The 24,908-nt window shown below is 52.5% G+C and overlaps 1 protein-coding gene across 1 annotated transcript; it reads right to left on the bottom strand.

Annotated features, from left to right (window-relative positions):
• Positions 1-152: 152 nt before the first annotated feature.
• On the bottom strand, positions 153-22,966 carry LOC105486712 (solute carrier family 5 member 5). Its single transcript, XM_071086895.1, has 15 exons — positions 22,265-22,966; positions 20,748-20,813; positions 20,409-20,460; positions 20,214-20,281; positions 18,779-18,933; positions 16,756-16,896; positions 16,526-16,655; positions 13,344-13,432; positions 12,225-12,337; positions 12,078-12,148; positions 10,715-10,801; positions 10,434-10,630; positions 6,321-6,445; positions 3,654-3,769; positions 153-856 (listed from the first exon to the last, which is right to left on the bottom strand). The coding sequence occupies exons 1-15, from the start codon at positions 22,619-22,621 to the stop codon at positions 692-694; spliced, it is 1,932 nt and encodes a 643-aa protein (XP_070942996.1). The 5' UTR covers positions 22,622-22,966; the 3' UTR covers positions 153-691.
• Between the last annotated feature and the right edge of the window lie 1,942 nt (positions 22,967-24,908).

Below are 24,908 nucleotides of genomic sequence, written 5' to 3'. Positions count from 1 at the left end.
AACCAGGATGGTCTCCATCTCCTGACCTCGTGATCTGCCCGTCTCGGCCTCCGAAAGTGCTGGGATTACAGGCTTGAGCCACCGCGCCCGGCCAACATCTTTCTATTATAGACTGAGAAAAACGGTAGGCCGGGCATGGTGGCTGATGCCTGTAATCCCAGCACTTTGAGAGGCCAAGGTGAGTGGATCACTTGAGGTCAGGAGTTCGAGACCAGCCTGGGCGATATGGTGAAACCCCATCTCTACTAAAAATACAAAAAGTTAGCTGGGCATGGTGGTGGGCGCCTGTAATCCCAGCTACTCAAGAGGCTGAGGCAGGAAAATCACTTGAGCCTGGGAGGCAGAGGTTGCAGTGAGCCGAGATCACACCACTGTACTCCAGCCTAGGTGACAGAGCAGAACTCCATCTCAAAAAAAATAAAAAGAGAAAGAGAGAAAAACCCAGCCTTATTTTGGGGGAGCCGTCGGGGCTGCAGCATCTAATACTAGGAACAGTTGAAGAAAGGGGCTGGATTTAAAAAATGACCTCCTGGAGGCAGGGCCTCCCCATGGGGTAGGGTCTTGTAGTCCTGAACTCATTTGCATACAAGGCAATCCAGCCAATCGCAGCCCGAGGCCGTGGGCCCATGGTCTGGGATTGACCCATCCTGAGGTTCCATCCCAGGGTATCAGTCAGCAGCTGGCTCTGTCCTCAGAGGTTTGTCTCCCGCTGGTCTCGACCACCATCATGTCTACCACAGGGGGTCCAGGAGCCAGCCCCCTCCAGCTCCTTCTGCCCCAGGAAAAACAGACGGTCCTCGTTGGTGGGCAGGAAGCCAGGAGCCTTCTTGGTTCCAGCAGGGAGTTCTTCAGGACCCTGGGGAAAAATGGGGTAAAGAGACCCCATCAGAGACCCTGTCCCCATCCTGTTACGTATCAGCTCACCTCCCAGATGGGGCCACTTGTGGACCTGGCGGGACGGGGCATGCACAGAATTGCACACTATCCCCTTGTTCAGTGCACAGGCCAGTCCTGCCCCCTCTGCCTCCAAAATTTCCATGTGCTTCTCTTTCCCACTCACATGTCACCTACAGCCCAGGCCATCAACGCTTTCTCAGATGCCTGCTATAGTTCCTCCCTCCTCTCTCTGCTTCTCTGCTCATTCACCTTCAAAAAAATAAACATTTCTGGCCAGGCACGGTGGCTCACCCCTGTAATCCTAGCATTTTGGGAGGCCGAGGCGGGCAGATCACTTGAACCCAGGAGTTTAAGACCGGCCTGGCCAACATGGCAAAACCCCATCTCTACCAAAAATAAAAAAAATTAACCAGGCTTGGTGGTGCACGCCCGTAATCCCAGCTACTCAGGAGGCTGAAAGACAGGAGAATTTTTCAGGCCATGGAGGTTGGGGCTGCAGTGAGCCATGGCCATTCCACTGCGCTCCAGCCTGGGCAATAGAGTGAGATCCTCTCTCAAAAAAAGAAAAAGAAAAAAAACACAAATAAAACAAAGACAACAAAAAAAGAAAAATAAAATAATAAAGAACAAAAACTAAAAGAAAAAGAGAGAGAAAGAAAAAAAAAGAAAGGAAAGAAGAGAAAAGAAAAGAGGAATAAAGAAAAGATAAATACTTCTCTAGGGCAGCTGGAGGGAGTTTTAAACCCCTTCAGCTAAACCCCTCCCCTCCCAATCCCCTTCTCAGTCAAAGCTGTTCCTGTCTGTGGCTGGTTCCTTCTCCTAACTCAGGGTTAATCAATGTCATCTCTCCCAAGAGGCCACCCCCGACTTCCCTGGCTAAAGTTGCTCCCCATCACAGCATCCGGTTTTATTATCCTTTGAATGTTTATCATGCTGAGACCCTACATGTTTTTCTTTTTTGTTTGCTTGCTTGCTCTCTTACGTTCTCTCTCTCTCTCTCTCTCTCTCTCTCTCTCTCTCTCTCTCTCTCTCGCGTCTGTCTTTTCTTTCTTTCTGACAGTATCTGGCTCTTGTTGCCCAGGCTGGAGTGCAATGGCACGATCTCTGCTCACTGCAACCTCTGCCTCCCGGGTTCAATCAATTCTCCTGCCTCAGCCTTCCGAGCAGCTGGAATCACAGGCACCTACCACCACACCCGGCTAATTTTTCTGTATTTTTAGTAGAGATGGGGTTTCACCATGTTGGCCAGGCTGGTCTCAAACTCCTGACCTCAGGTGATCCACCTGCCTCGGCCTCCCAAAGTGCTGGGATTACAGAGGTGAGGCGCCACACCAGGCTCTTTCTTTCCTTTCCTTCCTTCTTTTTCCTTCCTTCCTTCTTTCTTTCCTTTCCTTCCTTCTCCTTCCTTCCTTCCTTCCTCCCTCCCTCCCTCTCTTCCTTCCTTCTTTTTTGACAAAGTCTTGCTCTGTCACCCAGGCTGGAATACAGTGGCATGATCTCAGCTCACTACAAGCTCTACCTCCCGGGTTCAAGTGCTCAGTTCTCCTGCCTCAGCCTCCCAAGTAGCTGGGATTACAGGCACACGCCACCATGCCCGGCTAATTTTTGTGTTTTTAGTAGAAACCGGGTTTAGCCATGTTCGACAGGCTGGTCTGGAACTCCTGGCCTCAAGCAATCTTCCCACCTCAACCTCCCGAAGTGCTTGGATTACAGGCGTGAGCTACCGTGCCCAGCCTGACAGCATCTGGTTGTATTATCTTTTGAATGCTTATCACATGCTGAGACAGACCCTACATGTTTCTCTTTTTAGTTTTCACCTGCCCCTGCTAGATGAGGGTGGGGTGGGGGCCTCTGACCATAGCCCAGAGCAGGACTGGGTACACAGCAGGTTCTCAGTAAATGAGAGAATGTAACAGGGATTCCAAAACAGGGGTAGGCATGGGATCAGGTCCCCCAGGGACAGCATTTTCCAAACTCTGGGAATTCACAAAGCAACCACGCGGTTTTAGCCAAAATCGGTCTACCATCTGTTGTGTTTCTTATGTAAGAGTTTTCCCCCAAGTTGACTCACTTTTGAATTAAGTAATTTTATTTTAAGAAGAGACTTTACATCAATACCCTAACGGCACACCAGTTTCACCTGCCAAAGATTGGAAGTCACTGTAAGAACAGATAACGACAAAAAGGAATAGTATTCAACTTTGTTCAGTCCTTATGAAGGGAGATAATAAAAACTTGAAGATGAGGCTGGGCTTGGTGGCTCACGCCTGTCATCCCAGCACTTTGGGAGTCCAAGGTGGGTGGATCATTTGAGGTCAGGAGTTCGAGACCAGACTGGGCAACATGGTGAAACCCCGTCTCTACTAAAAACACAAAAATTAGCTGGGCGCGGTAGCATGTGCTTGTAGTACCAGCTACTCAGGAGGCTGAGGTAGGAGAATCGCTTGAACTCGGGATGTGGAGGTTGCAGTGAGCCAAGATTGCACCACTGCACTCCCGCCTGGGCAACAGAGTGAGACTCTGTCTCAAAAAACAAGCAAACAAACAAAAAGGAATAGTATTAAACTCCGTTCAGTCCTTGTGAAGGGAGATAATAAAAACTGTTGAGGATGAATCAGCTCCCAACAGAGTCTTTTGACTGGATATAACAAGAGATGGAGAAAGGTGCTGATGTACCATGTCCCTCCCCTGAGCTATGGTCATGTCCCAAAGCCACGTGGCTGCCTCTAGATCTGGGAACTCAGCCTAAGACTGACCTTGACCAAGTTGTCATCCAGGATGGCCACTTCTTCCTTGGGGGCCACTGATGCTGTCTGCCGTGCGAGGTCCCACCACAACAATCCCGGGGCCAGCGTGCTGCGTTTGGTGGGGCCTGAGAGGCGGGAAGAAATGGAGAAATCCAGGTATTTAATGAAGGGGTCATGGGGGTTGGAGACCAGGCCCTGGGAAAGAGAAAGAAGATCCCTGGACTATGAAGTCTAACAGGCTCCAGTCTCACTGAGGGACCCTGGCAAGTCTCTGAGCCTCAGTTTCCTCATCTATTCAGTGAGGTTGTAATAAAATATCAGTGAGGCCAGGCATGGTGGCTCATGCTTATAATCATACTTTGGGAGTCTAAGGCGATAGAATTGCTTGGAGTTGCCCAGTAGTTGGAGACCAGCCTAGGCAACATAGTGAGACCCCATCTCTACAAAATATTACAAAATTAGCCAGGCATGGTGGCGCGTGCCTCTAGTCTCAGCTACTTGGGAGGCTCAGGCAGGAGGATCGTTTGAGCCCAAGAGGTCAAGGCTGCAGTGAGCCGTCATTGTGCCACTGCACTCCAGCTTGGTGACAGAGCAAGACCCTGTTTCTAAAACAAAACAAAACAAAACAAAAACATCAATGGAGGTTGGGTATGGTGGCTCACGCCTGTAATCCCAGCACTTTGGAAGGCCGAGGCAGGGGATCACTTGATGTCAGGAGTTCGAGACTAGCCTGGCCAACATGGTGAAACCCCATTTCTACTAAAAATACTAAAATTAGTCAGGCGTAGGGGTGGGTGCCTGTAATCCCAGCCACTCAGGAGACTGAGGTAGGAGAATTGCTTGAACCTGGGAGTCAGAGGTTGCAGTGAGCCAACATCGCACCATTGCACTCCAGCCTGGGCGACCAGAGTGAAACTCCATTTCAAAAAACAAAACAAAACAAAACAAAGACATTAATGGATGGCTGGGAGGGTTCAGCACACGGTTCCATTCACTGCTGCATCCCCAGTGCCTAAAATAGTGCCCAGCACAGAGGAGGACTCGATAAAGGCCTGATGAATGTGAAGTCTGAGACTCAAGAAGTGTGAGCAGGTACTGTTATCACTACTGATTTTCCCCTCTTTGTCTCCTTCTACTTTTCCGTGGAATTTAGAATTCCCTGACAAGTGCAGAGTCACCGGCAGCTTTAAAAGATATTTCAGCACCAGGGATAGCGCCACCCGCCCCATCCCATATCCTCTACTGAGGACTTAATCTTACGGGGGAGAGGAGTTGCAGGCGATGCCTCAGTTTCTGTCTCTGCAAAATAGGGCAAGCTCTGAGAGGTGCAGGGTTGTCAAGAAAGCGACATAGCTTTAAAGGGTGTAAATGTGAGCTGGTTACGTTGGCGCACACCTGTAGTCTCAGCTACTTGGGAGGATGAGGTGGGAGGATTGTTTCAGCTCAGGAGTTCAAGGTTGCAGTGAGCCATGATCGTGCCACTGCACTCCAGCCTGGGTAACAGAGTGAGACCCGTCTCTTTTCTTTCTTTCTTTTCTTTTCTTTTTTTTTTTTTTCTTTCTTTCTTTCTTTCTTTCTTTCTTTCTTTCTTTCTTTCTTTCTTTCTTTCTTTTTCTTTCTTCCTTCCTTCCTTCCTTCTTTCCTTTCTCTCTCTCTCTCTCTCTCTCTCTCTCTCTCTTTCTTTCTTTTCTTTCTCTCTTTCTCTCTTTCTTTCTTTCTTAGATGGAGTCTCATTCTCTCACCCAGGCTGGAGTGCAGTGATGTGATCTTGGCTCACTGCAACCTCCACCTCCCCAGATCAAGCGATTCCCTTACCTCAGCCTCCCAAGTAACTGGGGTTACAGGCTCCTGCCACCACACCCAGCTAATTTTTTTTTTTTTTTTTTGTATTTTTAGTAGAGACTGGGTTTCACCATGTTGGCCGGGCTGGTCTCGAACTCCTGACCTCAGGTGATCCACCCGCCTCAGCCTCCCAAAGTGCTGGGATTACAGGCGTGAGCCACCACACCCAGCCGACCCAGTCTCTTTAAAAGGAACTATATATATACACACACATATATATATACACACACACTTTATTTTATGTATATATATATTCATAATTTTTATATAAATTCATAATTTCTTTTATGTATACATATACATAAAAGAGTGTGTGTGTGTGCGTATCTATATATACACATATACCCTTCTTTTTTCCTCACAAACTTTTTTTTTCCTTTTAAAAAAATAGGTACAGCCCAGGTGCAGTGGCTCACACCTGTAATCCCAGAACTTTGGAAGGCCAAGGTGGGTGGATCACTTGAGCCCACGAGTTCAAGACACATGGTGAAACTCCATCTCTACTAAAAATGCAAAATTAGCCAGGCATGGTGGCGCACCCTTGTAATCCCAGCTACTCGGGAGGCTGAGACATGAGAATCGCTTGAATCTGGGAGGTGGTGGTTGCGGTGAACTGAGATCACACCACTGCACTCCAGCCTGGGTGACAGAGTGAGACTCTATCTTAAAAATGATGATGATGATGATGATAATAATAATTATGTGCAAATGTGTACAACAGGCAGTGGTAGCTCGGCCAATGGGAGCATCCTTTCTCCCCTCCCTGCTGGGTGGAGCCTTGACACAGAGAGATGAATGGGGTGACCTCTAAGGCCACAGGCTCTGTTTACCTACCTGTCAGGCAGCTGATGAGGGCTCCGCACAGCACAGTGGTCAGCGTGCCCAGGGCACCATAATAGAGATAGGAAATGGCATAGAAGCTGTCAGCTAAGGCGGGTCGGCTGGCGTCCATTCCTGAGCTGCAGGTTGGGACAGACAGACTTGAACCTCCTCTTTTATCCCCTGCCTGTGCTCAAAAGCTGTTCCCACCTCACTCCTTACTTCCTTCCCCCAACTGCCATGACCTAGCACAGACCTCCACTACTGTCTGTCCAGACCTGTGCAGTAGGCAACGCTCCTTCCCTCCAGGTATCCTATGCCCACCCTGGACATCCTCCACACGCAGTCAGAGAGTGCATTACTAAAATGTAGCTCAGATCACCTGCTGCTGCCCATCACTCTCTAGGGCTCCCTGTCACCTTCAAAATCAAACCAAATTAAACTCTCAGAAGAAAACACAGGTGGGAATCTTCATGACAGTAATTGTTTCTTAGATATGACACCAAAAGCAAAAGCCACCAGAGAAAAAATAAATCAAATGGACTTCATCAAAAATTAATGAGGCATGGTGGTGGCTCATGCCTGTAATCCTAGCACTTTGTGAGGCTGAGGCAGGCTGAGGTCAGGAGTTTGAAACCAGGCTGGCTAACTTGGTGAAACCCCATCTCTACTAAAAACACAAAAATTAGCCTGGCATGGTGGTGTGCACCTGTAGTCACAGCTACTCAGGAGGCTGAGGTGGGAGAATCCCTTGAACCTGGGAGGTGGAGTTTGCAGTGAGCTGAAATCGCACCACTGCACTCCAGCCTGGGTGACAGAGTGAGACTCCATCCCCACCCCCCAAAAAAAGAATTAAAAACTTCCGTGCATCAAAGGATGCCATCGAGAGAATGAAGACAACCTACAGAATGGGAGAAAATATCACATGCAAATTATACATCTGATCAGGGGCTTGTACCCAGAATATATAAAGATACAAAAATATGTAAATTATAACTCAACAATAAAAAGACAAATCACCCAATTTAAAAATGGGCAAAGGGTGTTTTTGCTTTTGTTTTTGTTTAATTTGGGACAGGGTCTTGCTCTGTTGCCCAGGATGGAGTGCAGTGGTGGGATCATGCCTCACTGCAGCCTTGGCCTCCCAGGCTCAAGCGATCCTCTTTGCCTCAAGCTCCCAAGTAGCTGGGACTACAAGTGTGCACCACCATGCCCAGCTGTTTTCATTTTCATTTTTATAGAGATGGGGTCTTTCTATGTTACCCAGGCTGGATGGGCAAAGGGTTTGAATAGACATTTCTCCAAAGAAGATACACAAATGGCCAATAAGCACATGAAAAGATGCTCAACATCATTATTCATCAGGGAAATGCAAATCAAAACCACAGTGAGGTATCACTTCACACCCACTAGGATGGAGAATAATGAGTATTGGCGAGGACGTGGAGAAGTTAGAATCCTCATATGTTGCTGGTGGGAATGTAAAATGATGTGGCCACTGTGGAAAACAGTCTGGTAGTTCCTCAAAAAGTTAAACATAGGCCGGGCGTGGTGGCTCAGGCCTGTAATCCTAACACTCTGGGAGGCCGAGGCAGGTGGATCATCTGAGGTCAGGGGTTTGAGACCACCCTGACCAACATGGTGAAACTCCTTCTCTACTAAAAATATAAAAATTAGCCAGGTGTGGTGGTGCACACCTGTAATCCCAGCTACTTGGGAGGCTGAAGCAGGAGAATTGCTTGAACCCAGGAGGCGGAGATTGCGGTGAGCCGAGATCACACCACTGCACTCCAGCCTGGGTGACAGAGCAAGACTCCATCTCAAAAAAAAAAAAAAAAAAGTTAAATAAAGAATTACAATATGACCCAGCAATTCCACTCATAGGTATATACCGAGAGAAATTAAAACATATGTCCATACCAAAACTTGTTCACGTTTTTGGGTTTTTTTGTTTGCTTGTTTGTTTGTTTTTGGTGGAGTCTCAACTCTCTTACCCCGACTGGAGTGCAGTGGCTCCACTGTACTCTGCTGTAATCCCAGCACTTTGGAAGGTCAAGCTGTGTAGATCTCCTGAGGTCAGGAGTTCAAGACCAGCCTGATCAATATGGTGAAACTCCATCTCTACTAAAAATACAAAAATTACCCAAGCGTGGTGGCATACACCTGTGACCCCAGCTACTCAAGAGGCCAAGACAGGAGAATTGCTTGAACCTGGGAGGAGGTTGCAGTGAGCTGAGATCATGCCATTGCACTCCAGCCTGGGCGACAAAGTGAAACTGTCTCAAAAAATATATATGTATTATGCTAAGACACAAAAGGTTGCATATTTTATGATTCCATTTACATGAAATGCCCAGAACAGGCAAATTCATAGAAACAGAAAGTGGATTCGTGCTTGCCAGGAGCTGGGGAAACGGGGGAAGTGGGAAGTGACTGCTGATGGGGACAGGGCTTGTTTCTGGAATGATAAAAAAATGTTCTTGTGGCCGGGCACAGTACCTCACACCTGTAATCCCAGCACTTTGGGAGGCAGAGGCAGGCAGATAACTTGAGCCCAGTAGTTTGAGACTGGGCAACATGGCAAAAACTCATCTCTATAAAAAATACAAAAAATTTAGCCTGGCATGGTGGTGCATGCCTGTAGTCCCAGCTACTTGGGAGGCTGAGGCTGGAGGATCATTGGAGTCTGGAGGTCAAAGGTGCAGTGAGCTGTGATTGTGCCATTGCACTCCAGCCTGGGTGTTAGAGTGAGACCCTGTCTCCAAAAAACCAAAAAGCAAAAAAACCCACCCAAAAACCAAAAAAAAAAAAAAAAAAAAAAGAAAGAAACAAAACAGAAAATGTTCTTGGTTGGCTGGGTGCTCACACCTGTAATCCCAGCACTTTGCCAGGCTTAGGCGGGCAGATCACTTGAGCCCAGGAATTCCAGACCAGCCTGGGCAACATAGTCAGATCCTGTCTCTACAAAAAATAAAAATAAAAACTAGTAGGACATGACGGTGTGTGCCTGCGGTCCCAGCAACTAGGGGGGGCTGAGGTAGGAAGATTCCTTGAGCCCAGGAGGTTGAGGCAGCAGTGAGCTATGATCGCGCTACTGGACTGCAGCCTGGGCAACAGAGCAAGACCCTGTCTCAGAAAAAAAAAAAGAAAGAAAGAAAAGAAAAGAAAATGTTTTTGGGGCCAGGCACGGTGGCTCACACCCGTAATCCCAGCACTTTGGGAGGCTGAGGTGGGGGGATCACCTGAGGTCAGGAGTTCGAGACCAGCCCGGCCAACATGGTGAACTCCCGTCTCTACTAAAAATACAAAATTAGAAAAAAAAAAAAAAGAAAACGTTCTTGAGTTAGATAGTGGTGATGGTTGCACAAATATACTAAATGCCATTTTTATTTATTTATTTATTTGAGATGGAGTTTCATTTTTGTTGCCCAGGCTGGAATGCAGTGGTACGATCTCAGCTCACTGCAACCTCCACCTCCTGGGTTCAAGCAATTCTCCTGCCTCAGCCTCCTGAGTAGCTGGGATTACAGGCGCCTGCCACCATGCTTGGCTAAGTTTTGTATTTTTAGTAGAGACAGGGTTTTCCCATGTTGATCAAGCTGGTCTTGAACTCCTGACCTCAGGTGATCCACCTGCCTCGGCCTCCCAAAGTGCTGGGATTACAGGTGTGAGCCACTGCGCCCACCTGGCCTAAATGCCACTTTTATATGGCTAATTTATCTCAATAAAAATTGGAATCAAACCAAATTCTGGGCTGCCCTCAAGCTGGGAGGATTGCTTTAACCTAAGAGTTTGAAGCTGCAGTGAGCTGAGACTGCACCACTGCACTCCAGCCTGGACAACAGAGCGAGACTCTGTCTCAGAAAAACAAAACAAAAAAAGTACTAGCTTCCTCTGGCTGCACCATATCTCCCACCCATCTCTCCTCCCATTAAATGCACCCTAACCTCAGTGCAGTTGGACTGGGACTAGCCTGATTGCGGCCTCAGGGCCTTTGCACCTACCATTCCCTCCACCAGGAATGCATTTTACTAATCAGGCTTCTTAGGCAGAGTTCAGGGCAAGCAAGTTTCCCTTCAAGATCACACCATCCCGGGATCGGGTCCCTCCCACCCCAAGTCGGCTCACCTGGGGGCCCTGCTGGAGTCGTTAGCAGGGAGGAGAGCCATGTCCAGCAGGCCAGAGGCGTTGACTGAGAGAGCCAAGCAGCGGGCAGCCGACGACGGCAGGACCCTCATGGTCTGCTCGCTGGGTGGGTACAGTGTGGCGCCCAAGGCCACCCACAACGACAGCGCCAAGCCGGCGCCCAGTCCGGAGAGGACTCCCTGGGGGCAGAGCCGGCGTCAGGGAAGGGGAGGGGCCTGTCTGGCCCCGCCCCCGCCCCGCCCCTCGCCCCCGCCCCCACTCACCGGGGTGTTGCAGGCTGGCAGGAACATTCCCAAGACGAACGCTCCAAGGAGGGGGCCGCTGATGACTCCCATGACTGTGAAGGAGCCCTGGGAGAGTAGGTGGAAGTGGGGCTGAAGGCGGAGCCCTCCCACCCCTCCGGGCCTCAGTTTACCCGCTGGGAAAGCGAGACCTCAGGAACGCCACTGTGGGGCTCAAGGACTCCTCTGTGTCTCAGTTTCCCTAAAGGGAAGAGGACCCCCCACCCCCCGTTCCTGCCTCTCTCCCCTGGGTTGGAGGCAAAGATACTGATTTTCTCCTGTGGGTGGCAGTCCCACCCTCAAGCCAGGGAGGCCCTTTTTTCTTCTTTTTGTTTTTTAGACAGAGTCTCACTTTGCTGCCCAGGTTGGAGTGCAGTGGCACGATCTGGGCTCACTGCAACCTCCGTAAGGTCGCCACCCCCCACTTCCCAATTCCTCTGCCCCAAGCCAGCCAGCTGCAAAAAAGTCCCCTGATGGCCTCTGGCATCAAATAGAACCTAGTTCTTAATCTCAGCGCCTTGGAAGGGTGAGATGGGTGATTGCTTGAGGCCAGGAGTTCAAGACCAGCCTAGGCACGAAGCGACACCCTGTCTCTAAAAAAAGTTTTAAAATTAGCCAAGCCAGACTGGGCGCAGTGGCTCACGCTTGTAATCCCAGCACTTCAGGAGGCCGAGGCGGGCAGATCAACTCGGGTAGGGAGTTCAAGACCAGCCTGACCAACGTGGAGAAGCCACATCTCTACTAAAAATACAAAATAGCCGGGCGTGGTAGTGCATGCCTGTAATCCCAGCTACTAGGGAGGCTGAAGCAGGAGAACTGCTTGAATCCGGGAGGTGGAGGTTGTAATGAGCCGAGATTGTGCCATTGCACTCCAGCCTGGGCAACAAGAGTGAAACTCCATCTCAAAAAAAAAAAAAAAAAAAAAAAAAAAAATTAGCCAGACCAGTCATGGTGGCTCACACCTGTAATCCCAGCACTTTGGGAGGTAGAGGCGGATGGATCACTTGAGGTCAGGAGATCGAGACCATCCTGGCTAACACGGTGAAACCCCGTCTCTACTAAAAATACAAAAAAATGCCAGCGTGGTGGTGGGCGCCTGTAGTCCCAGCTACTCAGGAGGCTGAGGCAGGAGAATGGCGTGAACCCAGGAGGCGGAGCTTGCAGTGAGCCGAGATGGCGCCACTGCACTCCAGCCGGGGCGACAGAGCGAGACTCCGCCTAAAAAAAAAAAAAAAAAAAAAGGAGTTCTGCCGCGGCCACATGTGACCTCTTTGAGCCTCAGTTCAATGGGAAAGATGCCTCCGCCTCTCAGGGAGACCAGGGCAGGGGGCAGGTGGGGTCTCACCTGGAGGACACCTCCTCCAAGCAGCGAGGACAGAGCCGCCACAGTGAGACAGGCCGATCCGTAGATGAGTGCTGTAGTGAACGGGGGTGGCATGGTCAATGGGGAGGGACTGCCCTGGCCTCCCACCCAGGTCTCCCTGAAACTCACAGAGCCCCTTGGAGATAATCACGAGTTTCCTGGGTGCCAGGTTCTGTAGCCGAGGTTTGATGAGGTCTTCCACAGTGACTGCAGCCATGGCATTGATGCTGGTGGATGCTGTGCTGTGTGAGGAAGGCGGTGGGGGGTCCTCAGGCCATATGGAGAGACCATCCACACCATCTGGCCCGCCAGACCTCACCCAGCCTGAGGGCAGAGGTGGGGGTAACCCAGTCCTGCAAAAGTGAAGGAGATATCCACCCCTCCCCTCCCCGAAGACCTGAGACATCCCCACAGGAGCAAGGACACCTGTGACCAAGGGCAGGTGGGACAGACAGGCAGGTTCTGGTTCCAGAGGGACTATAGTCACATGTGGGAGATTTGCAAAAGGGACAGTGAAAGCGTGTGACCAGAAGTCCCAGAAGAGTGGAAACCACCTGAGTGTGTGGCCTTGGAAGGCAGGAGTAGGGGACTGCTTGGTCATGGTTGTGCCCCAGGGTTTAGAACAACAGTACCTGGGCTGGGCATAGTGGCTCACGCTTGCAATTCCAGCACTTTGGGAGGCCAAGGCATGTGGATCACCTGAGGCCAGGAGTTCGAGACCAGCCTGGCCAAAATGGCAAAACCCTATCTCTACTAAAAATACAAAAATTAGCCGGCCATGGTGGCGTGCCCCTGTGATCCCAGCTACTTGGGAGGCTGAGACAGGAGAATCGCTTGAACCCAGAAGGCGGAATTTGCAGTGAGCCAAGATCGCACCACTGCACTCCACCCTAGGTAACAGAGCAAGACTCCATCTGGAAAAAAAAAAAGAACAACAGTGCTTGCCACATGGTAGATGTTCAATAAATATTTGTCTGGGGGAGGAAGGAAGGAAAGAAGGAAGAAGAAGAGAGGAGAGTCAGGCGTGGCCATGACAGGTGATAAGAAGGTAAACCCCTGCAGTTGGGGTCCCTGTGCCCAGGGCATGCTCTCTGCCAGCACCTCCCTGAGCTGTCTTCTAGGGATCAAGCAGGAACTGGGAATGATGGACAGGTCCAGAACATTCCATGCCCCAGGGGGATGGCAGGTTGGGATGAGGAGGCTCCCAGGTGCTGAAATAACACTCCATGAACAAGCGGGGGTGCTCACCTGAGGGTGCCACTATAAGCACAGGCCAGGAAGAGCCCAGGGACTCCAGGCAGATCTTCGAAGATGTCCAGCACCAGCAGAGGCATGTACTGGGGAGAACTGGGGGTCAGTCTCCCAGACAGCAGCACCCCGAGGGCAGGGGCTTCTATCTGTCCTGATGCTGCACGTCCCCAGCACCCAGGACAGACGGGGTTCACAGTCAGCATTTAATATGCATTTAGTTTTTGTTTGTGGTTTTTGTTTTGTTTTGTTTTGTTTTGAGATAAGATCTTGCTCTGTCGCCCAGGCTGGAGTGCAGTGTCACGATTGTGGCTCACTGCAGCCTAGAACTCCTGGGCTCCAGCGATCCTCCTGCCTCAGCCACCCAGTAGCTGAGACCACAGGTGTGCGCCACCATGCCTGGATAATTTTTTTTTAATTTTTGTGTAAAGATAGGGGTCTGGCCGGGCACAGTGGCTCACGCCTATAATCCCAACACTTTGGGAGGCTGAGGCGGGTGGATCACTTGAGCTCAGGAGTTCAAGACCAGCCTGGCCAACACGGTGAAACCTCATCTCTACCCAAAACACAGAATTAAGGTGGGTGTGGTGGAGCTGGTGTGGTGGTTCACACCTATAGTCCCAGCTACTTGGGAGACTGAGGCAGGAGAATTGCCTGAATCCGAGAGGCAGAGGTAAGCGGAGATTGTGACACTGCACTCCAGCCTGCACAACAGAGCCAGACTCTCAAAAGAAAAAAAAAAAAAAAAAAAAGGCCGGGCGCGGTGGCTCACACCTGTAATCCCAGCACTTTGGGAGGCCGAGATGGGCGGATCACGAGGTCAGGAGATCGAGACCATCCTGACTAACACGGTGAAACCCTGTCTCTACTAAAAATACAAAACTTAGCCGGGCGCGGTGGCGGGCGCCTGTAGTCCCAGCTACACGGGAGGCTGAGGCAGGAGAACGGCGTGAACCCGGGAGGCGGAGCTTGCAGTGAGCTGAGATCCGGCCACTGCACCCCAGCCTGGGCGACTGAGCGAGACTCCGTCTCAAAAAAAAAAAAAAAAAAAATTGTTTAAAGATGGGGTCTTCCTATGTTCCTCAGGCTGTAATGTGTGTTTATTATCAACTGCACGAACCTGAGAATTGTCCCTGAGCCCCACTGTGTGCTGAGCCCTGGGATCCCTGTGAAGCAGGGACCTGTGTCATCCCCGTTTTACTGATGAAGACTGTGAGGCCGAGAGGCACAGTCCCTCCCTGAAGTTACACAGTCCAGCAGTCCCGGATCTGATCTCCAGGGAGGAGTGCAGATGGGGTGGTCCCCGGTACCCTCTGCTAACTCTGAACCCCATGGTCAAAACTCTACTTGGGGTGTGACCTAGGCATGGGTCCTGGCACTTCCCCCACCGACTTGCCCATTGACCTCAGGCAGTTACTTCCCCCCCGAGCCTCAGTTTCCTCATCTGTAAAGTGGGAGCCGTGACCGCCCTGCCTTTCTCAGAAGAAAGATTAGATGGGAAACTAACTGCTGGTGAAAGGAACAGCAAGGGGCACAGAGTAGACTCTTGGGACATGGGAGACCAGAGCTGGCCATTATTATTATAACCAACATGATTCGTTCCTGCTGGATCACAGTTTTTGTTTTTGTGGGTTTGTTTTGTTTTGTTTTGTTTTTTGTTTGAGACAGAGTTTCTTTCTTGTTGCCCAGGCTGGAGTGCAATGGCGCCATCTCGGCTCACCACAACCTCCGCCTCCCGGGTTCAAGCGATTCTCCTGCCGCAGCCTTCTGAGTAGCCGGGATTACAGGCATGCGCCACCATGCCCAGCTAATTTTGTATTTTTCAGTAGGGACAGGGTGTTTCCATGTTGGTCAGGCTGGTCTCCGATTCCCGACCTCAGGTGATCCCCCCACCTCAGCCTCCCAAAGTGCTGAGATTACAGGTGTGAGCCACTGCACCGGGCCTTGTTTTGTTTTTGTTTTGTTTTGTTTTGTTGTTGTTGTTGTTATTGTTTGAGATGGAGTCTCTGTCACCCAGGCTGGAGTGCAATGGTGCGATCTCTGCTCATTGCAACCTCCACCTCGTGGGTTCAAGCTATTCTCTTGCCTCAGCCTCCCGAGTAGCTGGGATTACAGGCAAAAATTAACCAGGTCTGGTTAATTTTTGTATTAGTGGAGAGGGGGTTTCACCATGTTGGCCAGGTTGGTTTCGAACTCCTAACCTCAAGTGATCTGCCCATCTCGGCCTCCAAAGGCCTCCAAAGCCACCACTCCCAGCCTGCATCATGGTTTCATCTCCTCCTGAGCATCTCGCAGGGGATCTTTGGAACTCTCTGGAACTCTGGATCTGAATGTGGCCCTCTCCTGCTCACACCCACTGAGGGCGGTCCATTGCCTCCCAGACTCACCTTCCCCACTCCTCACAGATCCTCCTCTGAGCTCTTTTATTTTTTATTTTTTAATTTTTAATTTTTTTTATTTTTAATTTTTTTTTTTTTTTTTTGGAGACGGAGTCTCGCTCTGTCGCCCAGGCTGGAGTGCAGTGGCCAGATCTCAGCTCACTGCAAGCTCCGCCTCCCGGGTTCACGCCATTCTCTTGCCTCAGCCTCCCAAGTAGCTGGGACTACAGACGCCCGCCACCTCACCCGGCTAGTTTTTTGTATTTTTTAGTAGAGACGGGGTTTCACCGTGTTAGCCAGGATGGTCTCGATCTCCTGACCTCGTGATCCGCCTGTCTTGGCCTCCCAAAGTGCTGGGATTACAGGCTTGAGCCACCGCGCCCGGCCTTATTTTTTATTTTTATTTTTTGAGACAGAGTCTCACTCTGTCACCCAAGCTGGAGTGCAGTGGTGCGATCTCCCCTCATTGCAACCTCCGCCTCCTGAGTTCAAGCGATTCTTCTGCCTCAGCCTCCTGAGTAGCTGGGACTACAGGTGTGTGCCACCACGCCCAGCTAATTTATGTATTTTTAATAGAGATGGGGTTTTACCATGTTGGCCAGACTGGTCTCAAACTCCTGACCTCAGGTGATCCAAAGTGTTGGGATTATAGGCGTGAACCGCTGCGCCTGGCCTCCTCTGAGCGCTTTCCTGCTTCTTGGCCTTTGCACAGGCCATTCATTCTGCTAGAAATGCTCTTTGACCTCAGTCCCACCAAGGTAGTGAGGGAGTGCAGAGCCAACCAGGAGCCTGGGTGGGACTCACCTGATCTGGGGCAGAGATGCGCCCCAGTAGGAGAGGGTCGCAGTCAGTGTAGAATACGAACATGACGATGCCACAGCAGGCAGCGCTGGACACGATCAGGAACAGGCCCACCTGGTTGATGAGCAGGGCCCTGGGGGAAGAGGTGGCCTAAGGCTTAGGGGACAGCCTCAGGCTGGTGGAGGGGACAGCGTGTCCCAGACACCCCCACCTTGCTCCCCCCAAACACTCACAGCTTGGCCTGCTTCTCTGTGCGACAAGCCACGTAGCGCTGTACCTGCGCCTGGTTCACGCCATACATGGAGAGCCACACCAACGTGCCACCCACCACGAAAGTCCAGAATGTATAGCGGCTCCTCGGGTCAGGGTTAAAGCTGGGTGGGGACAGGGCAAGTTAGTCACGTGGAGATGTCACGCTGACTTCACCCTCCCAAGGGCCCCAGACAGCACTTCTGGACCTTATAGGGGATATTTGTAGTGGGTTTTGTTGGCCGGGCGCGGTGGCTCATGCCTGTAATCCCAGCACTTTGGGAGGCCAAGGCGGATGGATCACCTGAGAATAATGGCGGGTGCCTGTAATCCCAGCTACTTGGGAGGCTGAGGCAGGAGAATCACTTCAACCCAGGAGGTGGAGGTTGCAGTGAGCTGAGATCGCGCCACTGCACTCCAGCCTGGGTGACGGAACAAGACTCCATCTCAAAACAACAAAAAATTTAATTAATTAAATTAAAAATAAATAAAAAAATAAATGGAGTGGGTTTGACATATGCATAGGAATTTGCCAGATTGAAAATTCATGTATTTGTTTTTTGGTTGTTTTTTTTTTTGAGACAGAGTCTCGCTCTGTCGCCCAGGCTGGAGTGCAGTGGCCAGATCTCAGCTCACTGCAAGCTCCCCCTCCGGGGTTTACGCCATTCTCCTGCCTCAGCCTCGCAACTAGCTGGGACTACAGGCGCCCGCCACCTCGCCTAGCTAATTTTTTGTATTTTTTAGTAGAGACGGGGTTTTGCCGTGTTAGCCAGGATGGTCTCGATCTCCTGACCTCGTGATTCGCCCGTCTCGGCCTCCCAAAGTGCTGGGATTACAGGCTTGAGCCACCGCGCCTGGCCTCATGTATTTGTTTACTGAGTCATCTATCTATGCACTCAAAAACCATTCTTTCTTTGCCCAGCTGAGAGTTCAGAGCTGCTTTAGCTCCCAGTCTGATCTGAGGGGAGGAGCAGAGAGCAGCAAGGACCTCCTGGAGCAGGAGGCATTGACTGATTTCTACCATCCCAGGGCACAAATGGAGGCCAGCTGCATTCTCTCTCTCTTTTTTTTTAAGATGGAGTTTCACTCTTGTCACCCAGGCTGGAGTGCAATGGCGTGATCTCAGCTCACCGCAACCTCCACCTCCTGGGTTCAAGTGATTCTCCTGCCTCAGCCTCCCGAGCAGCTGGAATTACAGGCATGCACCACCATGCCCTGCTAATTTTTTTGGTTTTTTTTTTTTTTGAGACCGAGTCTCTCTCTGTCACCAGGCTGGAGTGCAGTGGCACCATCTCGGCTCACTGCAACCTCCGTCTCCCAGGTTCAAGCAATTCTCCTGCCTCAGCCTCCTGAGTAGCTGGGATTACAGGCGCCCACCAGCATGCCCGGCTAATTTTTGTATTTTTAGTAGAAATGGAGTTTCACCAGGTTGGCCAGGATGGTCTTGATCTCTTGACCTCGTGATCTGCCCACCTTGGCCTTCCAAAGTGCTGGGATTACAGATGTGAGCCACCGCGCCCAGCTTAATTTTGTATTTTTTAGTAGAGACGGGGTTTCTCCATGTCGGTCATGCTGGTCTCAAACTCCTGACCTCAGGTGATCCCCCAACTTTGGCCTCCCAAAGTGCTGGGATTACAGGCGTGAGCCACCGCGCCCAGCCGCCCCCCTGCTTTTTTTTTTTTTCCGAGACAGAGTCTAGCTCCGTCATCCAGGCTGGAGTGCGGTAGTGTGATCTCAGCTCGCGGCAGCCTCGGCCTACTGGGCTCAAGCAACCCTCCAGCCTCAGCCTCCCGACTACCTGGGACCACAGGTGCACACCACCACACACAGCTAATTTTTGTATTTTTGTAGAGATGGGGTTTCACCATGTTGCCCAGGCTGGTCTCGAACTCCTGAGCTCAAGTGCTTTGACTGCCTCGGCCTCCCAAAGTGCTGGGATTACAAGCGTGAGCCACCACGCTGGTCCCAGCCCCATCCTGCTGCAGTATCCTCTGCATTTTCACTCACTCCATCATGTTGATCCGGGAGTGGTTCTGGGCCAGGGTGAGCACCTGGCGGGGCCCACCCACAAGCATGACACCTCGGGCCAGGACAACCCAGAAACCACTTAGCATCACCACGACCTGGAACACATCAGTCCAGACCACAGCCTTCATGCCGCCCTGCAGCATGGGACAGAGAGAGGGAGAGGGGCAGTTAGATGGGGGACCTGGCCGTGGCTAACCCTACCTGGCCTTCAGTGGTGCCTGGAACTGATGCCTTTCTATGCCTCAGTTTCCTCATCTCTAAAGTGGGATTAATAATAATACCTTCTTACTGTGTTGTTGTAAGAATTAAGTAAGTTATTTTATTTTTAAAGAAAGGGTTTCTCTCTATTGCCCAGGCTGGAGTGCAGTGGTGTGATGGCAGCTCACTGCAACCTGAAACTCTTAGGCTCAAGTGATCCTCCTGCCTCAGCCTGCAGAGTAGCTGGAACTACAGCAGGTACCACCACATGCCCGATTAATTAAAAAAAATTTTTTTTGTAGAGATGGGGGGGGGTCTCACTATGTTGCCTAAGCTGGTCTCGAACCCTTGGCCTCAAGTGATCCTCCCACTTTGGCATCTCAAAGTGCTGGGATTACAGGTATGAGCCACTGTGCTCAGTGGAATTAAACAAGTTAATAAGTGAAAAAGATTTGGAACATGACATGATATATATGAGCGTCAGTGAGTGACTGCTGCCATTACTATTATTATTATTTTACTTTTTTGAGACGGAGTCTCGCTCTATTGCCCAGGCTGGAGCGCAATGGCGCAATCTCCGCGAACCGCAACCTCCGCCTCCCGGGTTCAAGCGATTTTCCTGCCCCAGCCTTCTGAGAGGCTAAGATTACAGGCATGTGCCACTGCGCCCACCTAATTTTTGTATTTTTAGTAGAAGTGCTACTACACCGTGTTGGCCAGGCTGGTCTTGAACTCCTGACCTCAGGTGATCGGCCTGCCTCTGCTTCCCAAAGTGCTGGGATTACAGATATGAGCCATTGCGCCCTGCCGCCATTACTATTATTATCACTATAATGACAATATCACTATCAAGGTCAGACCTGAGCCAGCCAAAGGTAACCCTCCCTTGGACCTCAGCCAGCCCCAGGATGAAGCAGGAGCTCACTTCCTGCTGGACGGGAAGCCAGAAGAGGTGGAAGCCTGGAGCTGATGGGGCCTGGGGGAGGGACCCAGAGGACGAGGTCAGAGTGCCTTGATCCAGCCACGCCTGAAGCTACTATACCTCTACATTCTCAGCAATAAGCTTTTCAGCTCACTTTTCACTATAAAGATGAGGACACTGGGTCCCAGCTGGGACAGAGGCTTCCTCGGGAGAAAGGGGCAAGCCCAGAGTCTCCCCACAAGTGACACAGTGGGCCCGATCCCCCGTGTGGAGTAGGTTCCCAGGGCCACTCACCACAGCTGTGTAGAAGGTGCAGATAATTCCGGTAGATAGGAGTGACGCCCAGATGTCCAGCCCGGTCACTATGCAAAAAGAGGTCCCTCTGTTAGGCCCCTGGGCGGGGCACAAACTTAGTTCCCAGCGTCTTGGGTCCTCCTCTCCCTCCCTTTCTCCTCCCAGACACCCTCCCCTGATCTCCCAGAGTCACACCTTGGTTCAGGATGAGGGCCGGTGCGTAGATCACGATGCCAGTGTACAGCATCTGTAGACAGAGTGTGGAGCGGGTGAACGGGGAGGGTGTCTGGGCGAGTTGGGGATGGGGAGAGGAGGGAGAAGGGTGGTCCCAGCATATGGGCGGGGCAGATAAGCCGGGTCTCGCAGAGTGGAGGCGGGGTCAGGCTAGGTGTGGATGGGACGGGACTGGTGGGGGCGGAGTCAGAATGGGAGCGTGGGGCGGGGTCTGCGCGGGGTCTTGAATGGTTGAGGCGGGGCTAGTGAAGGCTGGCGCTCGCGGGACCCTGCGCGGAGGGCGGGGCCGAGGCCACTCACCGTGGCTACAATGTACTGCAACGTCCCGCAGAGCCGCACCGCGCGGCTGAAGCGCATCTCCAGATACTGCAAGGAGGGACTCGAGGTCACCTGGACAGTCCCTACCCGGGAGCTGAGGCCTCTGGGGTCCCTCGCTTGCTCTCTAGGTGGGCCCGTTCCTCCGGAAGCCAACCGCGCTCGCCAGATTCTTGCACGTGGGGGCCCCGTCACACGCACACACGCGTTTACAGGTGCCATCCCGTGCCTGTGCGTACCCCGTGGACCTGGAGGACTGGTCCATGCGTGTGCACGCGCCCTCCCACTTGCGCCTGACGGGCGCGGGCTCCTGGAACAGCCACCGCTCAGCGGACACCAACGTGGCCCGCAAGCGCACAGTGTAGACAGTGCCCGGGGCCAATGGTGTTGGCCGCCTAGGATACACCTGTCACAATTTTTTTTTTTTTTTTTTTTTTTTTGAGACGAAGTCTCGCTCTGTCGCCCAGGCTGGGGTGCAGTGGCACGATCTCGGCTCACTGCAACCTCCACCTCCCAGGTTCAAGCAATTCTCCTGCCCCAGCCTCCTGAGTAGCTAGGATTACAGGCGCGCGCAACCACGCTCGGCTCATTTTTGTCTTTTTAGTAGAGACGGGGTTTCACCATGTTAGCCAGGCTGGTCTTGAACTCCTGACCTCGTGATCCACCCACCTCGGCCTCCCAAAGTGCTGGGATTACAGGCGTGAGCCACCGCGCCCTGCCACAATTTTTTTTTTTTTTTTCCTTTGAGAGAAGAGTCTAGCTCTGTCGCCCAGGCTGGAGTGCATGGAGCGATATCGGCTCACTGCAACCTCCCGGGTTCAAGCAGTTCTCCTGTCTCAGCCTCCCGAGTAGCTGGGATTACAGGTGCCCACCACCACATCCGGCTAATTTTTGTATTTTTAGTAGGGACGGGGTTTCACCATGTTGGCCAGGCTGGTCTCGAACTCCTGACCTCAAATGATTCGCCGGCCTTGGCCTCCCAAGGTGCCGGGATTACAGGCGTGAGCCACGATTTTAATCCCTTTACCCTCTCCCCTGAAGGGAGGTCCTGTAATTCGCCCATTTGACAGCTGGGAAACCCAAACAGAGGCACGCCCCTTGTCCAAGATAGAAGAAAGCAGTGAAGCCAGGTTTCGAACCCTGGAGCCGTCAGCACTCCCCTCTATCGCGCAAACGTGGGTCTCCACGCCCGGGCAGGTGGGAGGCAGGTGTGTGTCCACACGTAAGTACACACCTGGTGGAGCCGGGCCCCGCCCCTCGCGCGCTTCCACCGAAGAAGCAGGACGCCAGGCTTTCTCTTCCTCCCTCCTGCCCCTCTCCGGGCGCCTGGGGCCTTTTCCTAGAAACCTCCCCACGTGTCTGCCTAGGGGCCCCTTCCGTTAAAGCACCGAGGTGCCATTCGCTTCCTCCTGCACAGCGGCTCAAAGCCCCAGCGCCTCCCCCGCACCGGGTCCCAGCACTGCCAGTGGGGCGGGTCCTGCCCCTGGGCCTCTGTCCGGTACCTCGTAGGTGCTGGTGAGGCCCAGGCGGTAGAAGACGGGCATGAAGAGCAGCGCGGTGAGGACCGAGTTCAGAAGCTGGCCCAGGCACATCCAGAGGAACTTGAGGCCGTAGCGATAGGCCTCCGACGGCACGCCTAGCACCTGCACCGCCGACATGAAGCTGGCGGACAACGACAGGCCCACGGGCAGGGCCGCCAGGCGCCGGCCCCCGGTGAAGAAGTCCTCAGCGCTGCGCTGCCCGCCCCGAGCCAGCCCGACCCACAGCCCAATGCCAGTGGACACCAGGAGCATGAGGGCAAAGACCCCATAGTCCCAGGCTCCGAAGGTGGGCCGTTCCCCGGTCTCCACGGCCTTCATGAGGGCGGGTGCGGAGGCCCAGCGCGTCCTCGGACGCCCTGTGCGTTCAAGCCGGGGAAGCTGGCAGAAGCCGAGGAGGCAGGACCGGGCGGACGGGTAGGAGGATGCTCGGCAGCCTGTCCCTGCTCCGTCTGGGGTGGGAAGCGGCGAGAGGGGCCGGGGCTCCCTGGGTTAAGAATCTACGGGTTGTCGATGTCCGTGTCCGCCTCCCTATCCCCGCTCTGTCTCCGCGTCTGCCCCTGCTGTCTGTCTGGCCACCTCTCCTCTCACTCTGGGTTCCGCTGTCCCATGCAGCCAGCTGTCTGTCCCTCTCCCTGGGTGCTGTGCTCAGCGCTGACAGCTGGAGGTCGCCTTGGGGCTTAGGGAGCAGCTCGTGATTGTGGACTGCAGATTTATTGGGCTCCCAGGTCACCGCGACTCCGCCTCCAGACCTAGGGGCGGGTAGGACCCGCACCCTTTCCGCCCTGGACTGGGACAGACAGGCCGGGACAGGCTACCTGGGTGGCTGCAGCGGGTGGTATTGGGGAGGGCTCCCAAATGCCTCCCCATCCCCATGCACTCAGCCATCCCCATGCACTGTGATCCCCTGATCACAGCTGTCACTGCTGTTGACAGGTGGAGAAATTGAGGCTTAGAGAGGGCATGTCACTTATCCAAGGCTGCACAGCCTGCTTCAGCACTCAAAGCCGCATTGTGCTTGAATACGTTGAGCTATGGGGAGCTCACTTTCATGCAGGACTGGGGTTCACTTTCAGGGTTTCAGGGGACCCGTAAAGAAAACTTATCCGGCTTTACCAACCCTGAACTGGCATATGGGCCTACCCCCTTTCTCTAGAGCCTTAGGGGGTGGGCACCACTGAACCCCACTCTTGGGCTAAGCTGGGTGGGAGACATTCAGAGCTCAAGTCCTGAGTGGGTACATACTTGGGGAAGACTTTGCTCCTCCTTGGGCCTCAGTTTCCCCATCTGTAAACAAGGATAAAATAGACCCTGCCTCAGAGGAATAACTGGGACCTGGTAACAAAAGCTTGGTACATGATAAGTGCCTCATTCATTTATTCCTTTATTCATTTACCGCTTCATTCATAAACCAAGGTTGGGTGTGGGAGAAAGTCTACTGAGGGGGGTCATGCTACCATGAGGACCAAGGAGCTATCATCTCAGGGCCCTTCTCTGGGGGACCCAGGAGGACTTTGGCCTCTGGAGGTTCTGGTCTCTGGGTTCAAGTCTCAGCTCAGCCTCCAACTTTCTGGGTGATCATGCATCTCAAACTTGGTTCCCTTCTCCATAAGCTGGTGGAATCTGAAATCCTGGGGGTTGAATGAAACAGCATCAGAGGCTGGGCATGATGGCTTATGTCTGTAATCCCAGCACTTTGGAAGGCTGAAGTGGGAGGATCATTTGAGTCCCAGAGTTCGAGACTACCCTGAGCAACATAGTGAGACCCTGTCTGTATGAAAAATACAAAAATTAGCAAGGCGTGGTGGCACGTGCCTGTAATCCCAGCTACTCAGGAGGCTGAGGTGGGAGTCACTTATCCAAGGGAGGATCGCTTGAGTGTGGGAGGCCAAGGCTGCAATGAGCTGTGGTCGAGAACTGCACTGCACTCCAGCCTGGGCAGTACAGCAAGACCCTGTCTCCAAAAAAAAAAAAAAAAGCTGTGTTCGAGTGCTTCTCGCCATCCTCTGTTGCCCCCTGGTGGCCTCCTCTGGCCTACCCTGCACTGGCCGCTCCAGCTGGGTCCAGCGTTTCTCCACGCCTTCCCACCTAACCCCCGACAGTCCTCTTGCTCCCTCTCCGCTGTGCAAGGTGGGCCTGTCCCTCCTCCCGGGACTGTGACACTGAGGCTGCTACACGGGCACCTGTTGCCAGCTGACGCATACCTCCTGCCCTCGCCAGGAGAGTGCGTTGGTCACCAAGTTCTCCTTCCACCCTGGTCAGGCATCCTCCTGGAAACCCGGTTGGAAAAGGGGAGATCTGGCCGGGCGCCATGGCTCCCGCCTGTAATCCCAGCACTTTGGGCCGAGGCGGAAGGATCTCTTGAGATCCATTTAAGACCAGTCTGGCCAACATGGTGAAACCCTGTCTCTACTAAAAATACAAAAATTAGCCGGGCGTGGTGGAGGGCGCCTGTAATCCAGGAGGCTGAGGCGGGAGAATCGCTTGAGCCTGGGAGGCAGAGGTTGCAGTGAGCCAAGATCGTGCCACTGCACTCCAGCCTGGCGACAGAGCAAGACTGTGACTGAATCAATCAATCAATCAATCAATCAATCAATCAGTGAGAGAT

This window comes from Macaca nemestrina, chromosome 20 (genome assembly GCF_043159975.1).
Source record: "Macaca nemestrina isolate mMacNem1 chromosome 20, mMacNem.hap1, whole genome shotgun sequence".
NCBI classification, from domain to species: domain Eukaryota; kingdom Metazoa; phylum Chordata; class Mammalia; order Primates; family Cercopithecidae; genus Macaca; species Macaca nemestrina.
Note: the sequence above shows the minus strand (reverse complement) of the source record. Positions and strands in the feature narration are given on the sequence as shown.